This window comes from Artemia sp. Qi Xiang Cuo, chromosome 5 (genome assembly GCF_049724085.1).
Source record: "Artemia sp. Qi Xiang Cuo chromosome 5, ASM4972408v1, whole genome shotgun sequence".
NCBI lineage: Eukaryota > Metazoa > Arthropoda > Branchiopoda > Anostraca > Artemiidae > Artemia > Artemia sp. Qi Xiang Cuo.
In genome coordinates this window covers 50062188-50075993 of record NC_142798.1, presented here as the reverse complement: position 1 = coordinate 50075993, position 13806 = coordinate 50062188, and the positions used below count along the sequence as shown (strand labels likewise).

Here is a 13806-nt window from a genome sequence, read left to right as displayed (position 1 = left end):
TCAATTCTCCAATTCCTAAGCAAGATTAATCCGTCTTTAGGCATTGAGCTCAACAATGACGTGTCCATTACAATTCATGAACAAAATGGACCATTGCCATAAAGCGTGTATCAAACACTTCGTGGTAACGAACAGTAAGTAAGGAGCAACCCGGCTCAATAGTAACCAAAACTAAAAAAAAAACTGAATTTTGATACCAATAATAATATCAAAAGAATTGGTATTTTTAAGCTGATTTCAAATATATAAGTTTCATTAGGTTTTGTCTTATCCATCAAAGGTTACGAGCACTCGAGAAATTTCGCCGGATTTTAAAAAAAGGGGTAAACACCCTCTAAAAGTCATAGAATCTAAATGAAAATCACACCATCAGATTCAGAGTATCAGAGAACCTTACTGTAGAGGTTTCAAGCTCCTAACTGCAAAAATGTTGAATTTTGTATTTTTTTTGCCAGAAGAATGATAACGGATGCGTGTTTTTTTGTTTTTTTGTTTTTCCCAGCGGTGATCATATCGACCCAGTGGGCCTAGAACATCGGGAGAGGGCTCATTCTAACGGAAATTAAAAGTTCTAGCGCCTTTTTTAAGCGAACAAAAAATCAGAGGGCAACTAAGCCCCCTCCCACGCCACTTTTTTCATAATATCATCCGATCAAAATTTTGAGATAGCTATTTTGTTCAGCATTGTTAAAAGGCCGAATAAATACGTCTTTGGAGATAACATGGGCACCCACATCCCCTAAGGAAATGTCTTCAAGTTATAAAATTAGCCTATTGCTTACGTATAGTTTTTGTTATTGGGAAGTATGCATGCATTTTTCAGGTGGGGAGGAGGGAAGGAATTTTCTGCTGAGGATTTTGCACGGGGAGAATTTACCAAGGAGATGGAAGTTTCCAGGGGGTGAACTTTTCAGGGGAAATTTGTCAGAACTCTTACACGAAATTTTTTTTTATGTCTTTTCGGTAAATTTTTACCAGGATTGAATTGTCCAGAGGATATTTCCATGGGGAGGGGGATTTTGTCTGCCAAATTTCCTGGCGCTATTTAAAAAACGATCAGAAATTAAATTTAAAATAAAACATTTTTTTTTCAGCTCAAAGTAAGGAGCAACATTAAAACTTAAAAACGAACAAATTATTACGTATATGAGTGGGGTTTCCCCCTCCTCAACGCCTTGCACTTCATGATAAATTTCAAGTTTTATCTAAATTCTTTAGAAATGGATCCTGAAAGACAAGGGTCGTTTCATTAGAACAATAAGTAACTTTTTTAAAAGTGCCGAAAAACTTTAGCGTAAACAGCGTAGTGTCGAGCAGGGGGAAACCGCCCTCATATACGTAATAATTTCTGTTCGTTTTAAGTTTTAATGTTGCTCCTTACTTAGTGCTGAAAAAAAAAATTAGTATTTAATACCATAAAAAGCAGATTAGATGGCTAGGATATAACCTCTGAGGAAAAAAGTTAACCCTACAATGGTTTACTAAGTAGCCCGCAAGGAATGTGACCAAGAAAGAAACCATATAACCTACATTAGATTGGGATGAAATTATAAAAATTACTATATCTTAGAGGGCCTACGGAACAGTAGCCAAAAATGGAAGATTTTGATAGGACAGAATAGAGAAGGAATGCTGTCGGTGGCATTTTTTTTTTGTTAATTTTGTTTTCTTGCATTTCATTTTAAGGCCAGCAAAGCCAATCAGAGCTAGTGACGGATTTAATCTGAATTTTGTTCAAAGCACATATGCAAAATTTTTTGATGTAAGTTTATAAATTCAAAAAGAAGAAAGAAAAACCAACCAAATAGAAGAAAATTAAGATCTGGAAAGAGAACACAAGAGTAATAAGCAGAAGAAAAACCAAACTAAGGCAAATGAGACAAAAAAAAGGAAGAAATATACTTTCATTATAATAACTCTGAGCAATTATTCAATAATTCCAATAGAAATAAAGGACCATTTTCTCAATAAATATTTATAGAAGCTATGACAGGTCAACTTCTTTTACAGGTCAGAAACTGAAGCAGTTCGTCTAAAAATTCTTTAGGCTTCTCAGAGTGAACCCAATGTCCTGCGCCGTCAACATAGGTGAATTCACAACGAGGAAACAGTTTTCGGATAGATTCATGATGATCTCGCCTGAAAAAAAAGGGTCTTACTACTGGTATAAAAGACAAAACAAAAGCAAATGCTGGTTAGCACCTCATAAAACACCAAAGAGTTTCTTTATTTTATCATTTTTTTTACATAGATAAAGCTGATCCTTACGATGAACATGAGTATGTTCATCATTAAAAAAAAAAGAAATGTCACGAAGTGCCCCTGCAAGTAAGAAAAGACAAGAAAATTTATACAATCCTGGATATGACCTTAATTAATACATACAATTGCCGATGGCTAAGAAAAACTACCATATTAGATTTCTTCGATTATTTTCTAATGGAGCGTCATGTCTGACCAAAAAATTCATTTACTACCATTGAAACAAAACACACTTAGAAGTAAAATAACAAAAATAAAAATTTTATTATTTACGTTAGTAGTTACATTAGTTAAACATAATTATTAATAACTAATAATATATCAGTCAATATAAAAGTATTCGCTGTGAAGTTTCGTACCTCTTATCTGAAGGCCGTATCCAAGCGAGGGGGATAGGGGGTTTGAACCCGCCTAAATGTTTTTCCGACTCGTAAAAACCTAACCAAAATGAATGTAAACAACTTTGGATGCGTTTTTAAAAGTTTTTTTTTATAACCCCCCCCCCCCCAATCCCAAAAAAAATCCTGGATACATTCTTATATTGTCTATTTGTATCTTTGAATTTTTTGATCGTTCATTGCAACTAACATACTTTTTTACTCTTTATTAAATTTTACTCTAATTTTTTTTTATAATGTCTTCCATTTATAAACGTGTTACGCAAAGTATGCGTAATATATTATTGCGCAAAAATTACGCTGAGTTTTGCTAAAAAAAAAATTGCAATTTTAAATTAACATAAATTGTATGTGTTTTCTCTGTATTTTATTCGTTCATTTTAACCTTTAATTTTAACCTTGTGTCCTCTCCTGCAAATTTGTCACTTTTGAATTGTTCAGGCAAACAAAATGGCATTCTATCCCCTAAAGCAATCCTATAAAAGTCAGAGCTTTACGCTGAGACTTTGATTTCATGTTGACTTTCCAATGCTGAAAAATATTTGTAGAATGAATCTAAGAGAGGAAATGAAATAATAAATGAAACATAAAATAAAAAAAGGTGAGAATACAAGGATTTTATGAGACAGTTGCAAAACATGAAGACAAAAAACAAGCAAATATTTCTACAAGGACACCTACAAAGTTGACATCAGTGCTGAACAAAAAAGAAAACAAAAAGAAAAAAAAAAACAACAAAAATCTAACCTTTTGAAGTTTACCCGACGAAAGAGAACAGACACTGAATAAAAGCCAGGCAGGAATCAATGAAAAAGGATTTATCAAAATGAATGAGCAAGAATTTTCGCCTTGCAATAGTCTTGGCTTGTCTGCAATTTCGGTTTTCATGGGATATGCAAATAGGTTCTCTTAAATTAGACTGGGCGAAAATATTGATTGAGTCTTTTAGAATTAAATTGTTATAAATTGGGCTTAAAGAAATGTCTCCGGTGTCTCTATTTATAGCCAAATTTCTGTTCATATATATATTTTTTATCTTAATTACCTCTTTGAAAGATTGAAGTAGGCCATTTACAGTAGATATTAAAGTTGCCTCTTCAAAAAGAACAAGATGTGTAGGATTTTCAAATATATGCAGGACCAAGGCGGAATCAAAGTTGTCATTTTTATTTTCCAATCTCGGGGACTCGTCTATCTGACGATTAAAAAAGATAAAACAAAAAATAGGTAACCCGACCCCCTTGATTCAATTATTCAGGCAGTAGAGAAAAAAACTTTCATCACTTTGCCATACATCTCAAAACTTAGCGATAAACTTGGAAAATTTTTAAATAAACATAATCTCTCTGTTTCTTTCAAAACCGAACAAAAAGTTGAAAATTTTTTCAACTTAGGAAAAGATAAAACTGAGCCTATACTAGTTAGTGGTGTCTACATAGTCCCGTGTTCATGTGGGAAATTTTACATGGGTAGGACCCATCAACAACTTGGTGAACGTTTGCATGAATACAAAATTCTAATAGATAAGTCCCTAAGATCGGAAAATAAAAATGACAACTTTGATTCCGCCTTGGCCCTGCATATCTTTGAAAATCCTACACATCTGGGTTTTTTTTTGAAGAGGCAACTTTAATATCTACTGTAAATGACCTACAGTAACTTTTAAAGACGTAATTGAGATAAAAAAATATATAAACAGAAATTTGGCTATAAATAGAGGCACCGGAGATATTTCATTAAGCCCAATTTATAACAACTTAATATTAAAAGATTCAATCAATGTTTTGGCCCAGTCTAATTTAAGAGAATCTATTAGCATATCTAATAAAAACCGAAATTGCAGACAAGCTAAGACTATTGCAAGGCAAAAAAAATCTTCCTCAATAATTTTGGCAAATCCTTTTTCATTGATTCTTGCCTTGTTTTTATTCAGTGTCTGTTCTCTTTTTGTCGGGTAAACTTTGAAAGTTCAGAACTTTGTTGTTTTTCTTTTTTGTTTAACACCGAGGACGACTTGGCGGAGGTCCTTGTCGAAATATTTGCTTGTTCTTTGTCTTCATATTTTGCCACTGGCTAACAAAATCCTCGTTTTCTCACCTATTTTGATTTTATTTTTCATTTATTATTTCCTTTCCCCTCTTAGTTTCATACGTCATGTATAGCCAGTGTGGTCTTAGAATGTTTTTGTAGAATGAAGCAGCCGGAATAAAAAATTCACGAGCTCACAAACTGTCAAGCTTAATATCCTGTATATTCTAAGGATAAAAATCTGCAAAAAATCTTACAAGAGAGGGTAGCAGCCAAGCGTTGTACAGTTAACCAAAGTTAGTGACCTTAGCCGTAAAAAGACCGTACAATATATTCAAACTCCTATTCTAGGTTGAAAAGTCTGATTTAAACTTCTGAACATTATTTAACTACCGACATTGGCAACAGAATAAATCACAGTAATCAATTGGTTAGGGTTTCCATTGTAAAAAACGCAATTAGTTGAAATAATGATTTACATTAAACAGTTGAGTTGTTTTGTGCAATTAAGATCTATAAGCAGCAAGGTTCCTAGGCATAAATCTATTGTTTAACTAACCTTATATAATCAGATCTTGATCCTCCAATGAACAGGGTTTCACCTTCAAAACGACTTTCAAATTTAGGAAAATTGACTATATTTAAAAAATCCTTTGCTATTGTACGCAGGTTTACGCGCCATTTGAATGTCCCATTATCTTCAACGAGGTTTGTCAAAAGAAACTGACGTAGCATATCACTCTAGATATAAATAAAAACGAATGTCAAATTTTAACAATGGGGTCAGATCATTATTTTGTCAAAATTAAAAGGGTAGGGACAAAAAGCAACCAATAACCAGCGATTGTCATTTAGGCTTTTTTCAGAAAAGAATTGAAAGAACGAACTACAGTTCAGTATTGTCATTTTTTGGCAGTCATAGCAAAAAAAAATATTTAGAACAGGAACCAAGTGAAATATTTTAGAAAAAAATTCTATAGTCTTTTATAATTATTTGAATAGTTTTAGATGTCTTGACAGACACAAAGAAAAACAAATACGAAGATAGAAACAAAAATAAAAGAGTACAATAAGTTTATGAAAAATATTTTGCTAAAAATACCATTTCAATTTCTAGTCCGTTTCTGAATAGGAGCGATTTTTTAGATAGGCTCTATACTTAAAAAAGGTAATTGCAAAATTATCAAAGTCAATTTTTATTAAAATCGGCAATATTACTAAAATCGGAACAAACAGAAAGGATTCCATGTAGAAATAGGGATAAATGGCATCCTAGCCAAGGTAAATTTTGGTTTGCGAAAGGAAGATAGTAACGGTTATTAACTGCTGCAACTTTGTAGATATAAAAATGTAGTTTTAACCAATAGAATTTTTGGACATATAATAGCCCAAAGGTTAGCATGGAATATGGTATTCACATGATGGTGAGACGACCAAACCTACCGATTAGGTTATTGTAAACCAAAGACTGTCAGAATCAATATATGATACTAGGATATATAGGAGTGATGTTATCGATGTTAAAAGTAATCACTATCTAGTAGTGTCTAGGGCTATTTTAAAACTGAAATTTAGGAAGGGTAACAACCTTCCAGGAAGTAATGACGTTGGTAGGCTCTAGGATGAGAATTTGAGGTAAACCTTCCAGGAACAGTTGAATATATAATCGGAGACAGTATTAAAGAGATTAAAAAGTAATCTGCTACAAGGCGCTGATAGTATGGTAAATATGTTTTTTAAATACATTGATACATTGCTGAACATTATGAATATGATTTTTGAAAGAGTACCTACAGATTTTTGGAAAACTTTAATTAAATTGCTCTATAAAAAAGGTGATAAGAGTGAGTCTGGTAGTTATAGAGGCATTAGCTTTTTTCAGTAAGAAGTAAATTACTTAGTATGATGATACCTTTTAGACTTGGAGATGCTATAAATTAGGTTTTAAGAGAAGAACAGCGTGGCTTTAGAAAGGGGAGACGATAAGTCGACTAAACTTTTACTCTAAGATTAATAACTGAAAAGTAGCTGAGTCATCAGACTTCTTTAGTCCTCAGTTTTATAGATTATGAATAAGCGTTTGATTCATCCAATAGAAGAGCTTTAGCAAAGTTCTTATCCTTGTAGAACATATCAGATAAATACTATAAACTGATTAGTGCTAATTACGAGAAAAACATTTGCAGAGGTTAAGGTAGGAAATGAGGTTAATAGCTGCTTCCATTTACATTGGTCATTTGACGGACTCCGTCGAGAGGAATACGGCAAAGGCTATGGAAGAGCATGGAATCAAATGAAAAAGTAAACTCTCCTAGGCTTAGATTATGCTGATGATTTGAGGGTCTTCGATGGAAATGTTGGCAAAATGAATGATTTTTTGAAGGTTTTGAGAGATTAAGATACAAGAATATTCTATAAAATTATTTTAAGAAGACTAAGTCGCTTAGACTGGGAATAAATGGAGGTTACGTGGTGATGTTAGGTAACGAGACGACCGATCAAGTGGATAGCTTTAGTTACCAGGGTAGTATTATTATTAAAGATAATGGATACAGCGAGGTTGTTAAAAGTGGATTAACCAAAATCATTTTTTTTTTCCACAATAAAAAAAAAATGGAAGAATAGGAAGATAAGTCTGCGAACCAAGGTTAGAATACTAGAAGCTACGGTGATGACAGTGGTCAAGTACGGCCCTCAAATGTGAGTGCTTCGAAAGATGGAAGAGTATTTGTTAGATATTTTCCAGAGGAGTTGTGAGCTTTTTTTTTTTTTTTTTTTTTTTTTTTTTTTTTTTTTTTTTTTTTTTTGTGAGCTTCTTTTGGTACCCGTCTGACTAACCGTATTTCAAACAGCAAGTGGTACGAAAAATGCGTTTTTATCCCTCTTTCTAGGGCTATATAAGAGAAAAGTTGAGATGGCTAGAACCCGTTCCGCAGATGAAGGATGGCAGATTGCCAAAGATCGTCTTTTTGGGTCAACCATCTAGGGCCAAAGGAAAAGAACTTTGTCCCCAAATGGGATGGAAAGAGGTCATAAGAAGGGATTCAAAGAAAACTAAGATTTTTTGAGAAGGTGTTAAGAGGGAGGCCTTGAACATATTTAGACGGGGGAGCAGTGTGTGCAGCTTTGCTGGCCTCAGGCGGCTTGGTGCTACAGCGAGTTGTCTGTAGTAGTAGTAATAAATAATACTAGTGGGACCTCTTCAATGTACTCAAGACCCTTGCTGTGAATGCAGTAGGAAACAAACTACATTTAATAGAAACACAATTGTAGACTGCATCTACCAGGCTGCTTGCCTAGCCTTGCTATATTTAACCTGCTTTGACCTGAAATATAGTCAACGAATTATTAAACTATTAATAATGAAGATCTATGGTAAGATCTACATTGTATATACGACAAGATCAGACTACTCTTACTAGATCTGACCTTCTTAATATCAATAACAGGCACTTGTGATAGGGAAGTGGGCTTTGGGTCTGTGCTTCTACTCCTCCCTCGAGGTTTTATAATGTTTACTATTATTTTATATATTTTTCACACAGTTAACCAATCTTTGATTTTTCGACGTCCCACCCTTCCTTTTTTGGCCAAATTTCATTGCAGCAACGCAAATTTGCATCAACAATTCATGCCATGAAAAGTGACAAAGCTCAGATCTCTTTCAATACAATCATAGTCAAAATGTTCTAACATCTTACGGAAAAACATTTGAGATAAACCTGTTGGATCCATATTATCCTATATTTACGTAGCTATTCCTACATGAATAATATCCACTTATCCCAGAAATTTAGTCACTGACTTTATTAATCTCATTTGTTTGTTCAAGTAATTCATTGAGTTGAAAAGTTCGGTTTTTAGAGGACAAAAAGGCAATTTTCCCGGAAATGGATTCTACAAAATAGTAAAAGACATGAAATTGTTGTTTATACCATAAAGAAATAAAAGCGAGCAAAAATGGAGGTTTTAAAGGGCAATTTAAAATACTGAAAAACACACAACAAAGTGATTATTTCAAGAAGAAAAACACCTCTCTTCTTCAGCGCGAAACGAAATAATGTAGCCAAGGAAAGTGCCGACTAAAAGAACAACAAAAAACAAACACGGAAAGTCAATGTGAAAAGAACCAAAATACCCAAGAAAAAACCAAAAACTTAAAAGATGAATAAAATTCAATAAAAGCCAAAATTTATTCATCTTTTGAAAATTTATTCATCTTTGAGGCGTTTGTCCTCTCGAAATATTCGCTTTGTTGTGTTTTTTCAGTATTTTCATTTGGCCTTTAAAAACCCCATTTTTGCTGGTTTTTCTTTCTTTATCTTGTGTCAGGCCAATTTGGTTTAAGAAATTATCATTGTTGTTTATATTTTTCTAAGCAACAGCAATGGCCATGGAAGAATTAAGTATGAAGAGCAAAAAATAAATAGATGACGTAAAATAATATATGAGCAAAATTGCAATTAAAATAACACAATGGATAAAATTCAAGAATATTGCCAATCGCAGAGTTTTTTTTTTTGTGAGAGCCAAGATTCAGATAAGGGCTTAAAATCTGGCATTGGCTATAATTAGGCAGTTTTAAAGCAGAATTTGGTTATTAACACCAGCTTAGGGCAGAGGAATAGAAAAGACGGGATCACTTCATTTCCCTCCGACGTCCCCCAAAAATATGTATTTTCCTGCAAATTTAGCCTATCTTTAATTGAAAGCTCACAAGGAAAGGTTGAAACGTTCGATCAAGACAATTTCAGAAGCTTTTTTACACTCTCGCACTGTCACCAAAACACAAGCTCGATTGCGTCGTACGGCAAAAAAGACAATTACAAAGATCACCAGCATATCATTGCTACTCTATTAACAAAAGCAACGGAAGTAATGCTTCAAAACATAGATAAAAATTAGAGAAAAAGTCATTTTTGCTTCTTTTTACATCTGCGGCTTCTTTAATACACAAAAGATTACATAATAGTATTAAACCTGATGCTGGAAGGTAAACAACCTTTATTAATATAAGAAATTGACAATCTTTCTCAAATACCAAACTTGCATAATTTTTATCAGTGTCATCTAGAAAAACAGAGATAGAATGAGGCGGGTAATTTTCATCCCTTCATAAAAATAAAGTTAGTTCAAGATTTGCTTGAAAAATGCGGAAACATATGCCCAAAAAGCCCAAGACTTTAAGACTAAACCTAGACTTTAATACAACTGAAATATTACAAAAATTAAAACTACAAAGATGATTTGTTTTTAACCAAAAATGCTGTTCTACATTTTTGCAAAGCTGACTTATATATATATATATATATATATATATATATATATATATATATATATATATATATATATATATATATATATATATATATATATATATATATATATATGTTGGTTCAAGAGTTACTACGATGGACATCACAAGTTGAAAGTTATCAGCCTGAAAAAACCTTGTATCTCGAGTGTTTATATTCAGTTTCGTTCCCATTCCCCTAAACAAGTTAAAAAAGATAAATAGATTTGAAGTTTTCCCTGTCCACTGACAACTGTATTTGACAGTGATTGTACTTTTCTTAAAGTGAAAAGTGAACTTATTAGCAGATTTTTATTAAAATCCGTGAGGAGAAAAGACCAACTATGACAAGAATCAAACCTTTTGTATTAGTCCAACAATCATTAAAATGGTTCAATATTTTGTCAATTCGATAATAAACTCATACCTTCTACACGTTCATATTATCTTTTTATGGTTCATTATAAACTGAAAAAAAAGACAAGAAAAAAGTTCAGACACTGCCGTTCGTGTTTACACAAAAAAACATCATGTTTAAGTACAAAGGCAGCACTACCCAAAATTTAGGAGGGAGGAAGGGAGCCAAAGGGTTTTACCGAATGAGTGATTACTTTTGCGAACTCATTCATTAACCGCGCCTGATATTTTGGTAAGAACAAGTTAAATCACGACACTTTGTCGTAAATCACGACACTTTGCAAAACAGTTTTACGAATTTTTTCCTGATTGGCCCAACAAGTTGGGGGAGGGGGGCTCACCTTTCTCTCCTTAGGCAGGTTAGGAAATCCGTGCACGCACCTTAAAATTATGAGAGTATCCACCACTAACCTTTATGCCAAGCAGGGTGTTGGCCAACAATTTCAGGTGCCCATAACACTTAGAACATGGACAGATCTGAGATCAAGAAGAAAAATTGTGAAAAAGCAACATTCTTCCCAGCAATTGAGACAACTCGAGTGATGACAGAAGTGTCAAGAAGGTGGCGTGACTTCGAAAATGGCAGTGAAGCTCAAAAATAAGTAGCCATATCTTTGGAAAACCTACATTAGTTACATTACAAACAAAATCAAGATTGATTATCCGATGCTGGAACGTAACATCTGTCTAACAAAAAGCTAAGCAAGCTCTCCTGATCCACAAGATGGATAAATACAGCATACGCATGCTTCACGTTTCTAAAACTCTCTCTCCCTCTCGGGTTCTGGTAAAACAGCTAATACAGAGCATGAAACGCTATAACAGTCCCAATTTTTTCACTTTAGAGTAGATCCAAACTCGACAGTGTTGGGTTCATCTTCAACCCCAAAAAAAAAGAAACGCAGTACTCATAACGGAACCAATTGCCCTTAGGATTGCCAGAATTAGAATAAAAGAGGGCCCCGCAAATATATCCATAGTCTCTATTTATGTCACTACCTATGATGCTGTCAATTTAGTAGCTAAAGATGAATTTCATGCTGAATTGCAAGCATTATCTTCTTCAGTTGCCGCGCAATATTACTCATCGTTCCTGGGGATTTCAACAAGAGGGGTTTATTAATCAGATTAGACTAATAGTTAAGTCCTTGGAAAATTCACCCAGGAGCAGAGGTGTGAATATAAGCAAAGGCTGGTCAATAACACCCTGAAAGATTACTAATACCATGTTGCAGCACAGATTCAGCCATCTATGGGCCTGGGAATCCAAAAAGAATATCACTAGAGCTCAAATTGGCGTGATTCTCGTGTATCAGCGCCGAAGAGTTCAGTAATAGACTTGAAAACTTACAATAGCGCTAAAACAGACTCGAAGTAAGGGAATTATCACAGGTTTGTTACCGGGCAAATTTTGCTAAAGCTCTAAAAAAGAACAACTAAAAGGCCTACATTGCTTCAAGACAATAATTTCGACAAAGACTTAAAATATAGCTAATCACACGATCTGATGCTTTGAAAACGGTAGGGAAACGCTGAGCCTGATAAGAGATAGGATCCTAGATCAAATGTGAGCAAAACTGAAGAAGGTCAATTAACGAAGACAGAATAGGGATGGGCCTGAAGAAATAACGACAGAGCTCCACAATCAGGCCAAGAATTCTGTCTGGATAGCCGCGAAATTTGAGAGGGTACTGCTTTGATGTTTGACATCTTCCTTGACACACATATGACAAACACAATGTTTATCGGACTCTTAAAGATTAGACTGGTAAGAAAGTAACAGTCTCTGAAGTGGTCAAAGACAGAGGATGCGAGCTTATTAGCTTTCCGAAGGGACGCTTGGGAAGATAGGAGGATCAGTTTCAGACACACACTCCGTCTAAATCTGAAAAACTCAAAACCAATGCAATTATACTTCGCGTTATTATCCAACAATTTGAAAGGTGTTAATTTCATAGTAATCTCTGAGTATAATACTTTTACACTCAACAGCCACTTTTGATCCCATGTCTCACCAAAACTTGAAAAAACTTCTTGAGAAAAACCACATACTTTTCATGTTCGCCGAACTCCTTAAGGCATAAAGCATCAATAAGCGAAGTGTTCAGTTAAGACGAAAGAACAACATTGTTTTAACTTGAGTTTGGAGTAAAACAAGGCTCCTTTTTTATCTTTGACCCTGTTTACGTACTGTGTATATTAATAATGATAATAATATTTTATTTTTAACCCAGTATTAACAACAAGACAAAAGTGGAGTAATCAATAATTGTGGATGAGGATGTTTTTCTTCTTTTCCAGTAACACAGATTGGACATAATCTTCCACTTGTCAACCTTGACTATGCTGATAATGTCGGACACCTATCAGATTCAGAGAAAGCCCAAGCTATGCTTGAAAATGTGATGATATACGTAGATTTCGTCAGCCTTAAATTCAGTACACAAAACATGAAATGTATGCCAACTCACCCGTTGGAACCTTGCTGTAAACCAATTTTACAGCTAGGTCTGGATCATAGAGCAGATTTACAGCTCAACATGTCTTGACCACTCGCTCTGTATTGGTGGATCTTCCACTTCTGACATCCAGCAGAGAATACAAGAAGCATAGGCATTTTTTGCTTCCCTAAATAAACCACTAAAGAAATGGCGCAAAATAAGCGTCCGAACGGAAGTTCGAATCCGCTTATTCTTAGTTCAGACGATCCTACTTTACGGATACGGAACATGGTCAATTGAATAATAAAAATGAGTATCCATGGAAGGGATTTGAACCTTACAATCTATAAAAAATACTCAGAGCAAATCTGCACGGCCGCATATCCACCACAGAAATACGGCATATTTGTAGCATAGAAAGACACGCCTCTCTTACAATCAGAGGACGCCAGCTGAAACGGTTGGGTCATGTCAGACGGAAGCCACCAGAGGACTGCTCCTCTGAATCTTTCTAGATGGCAGAGTCCTTCATTTACTGGAAGGCACTAATAGGGAAATAGAGAGAAAAAAAAAAATAGAGCACGGCCAAACCAGATCTCGAACTATTAGGGGGAGGGGTAAGTTCACGAATTTTGGACACAGAAGTTCAAACTAGTAGCGTCTTTTCAAGGAGCGGAAGGCAGGAGACCCCTCAGCACACACCAACCAGTCACGGACAACTTCGATACCAGCGAAGTCAAAACATCCTATCCCTACCACAAATTTTAATAAGCATATAACTTTCAAATAGATCTTTTATTATTATAATCAAAATTTGGCAAGTATCATTTTATCAGCTTATATCTAACGGCTATGTGAACTACCAACAATAAATATTAGCGTTAACGCAATTCGCCCGTTGAAGACAGGCACAAAAGGTTCAAGGCTGGACAAAAAAAAAGTCAAATGAACGTTTAGAAGCTTATGG

At 34.4% G+C, this 13806-nt stretch overlaps 1 protein-coding gene across 1 annotated transcript in view; it reads right to left on the bottom strand.

Moving 5' to 3' along the window:
* Window positions 1-1897: 1897 nt before the first annotated feature.
* The window catches only part of LOC148952228 (sn-1-specific diacylglycerol lipase ABHD11-like), a 46805-nt gene continuing 34896 nt past the window's right edge, over window positions 1898-13806 (bottom strand). Inside the window, exons 5-6 of the mRNA XM_089089686.1 lie at window positions 5248-5429; window positions 1898-2139 (exon numbers count right to left, since the gene is read on the bottom strand). Of these exons, the coding sequence (XP_088945812.1) occupies window positions 1995-2139; window positions 5248-5429 (327 nt within the window). The 3' untranslated portion in view covers window positions 1898-1994. The remainder of the gene's footprint in view (window positions 2140-5247; window positions 5430-13806) is intronic.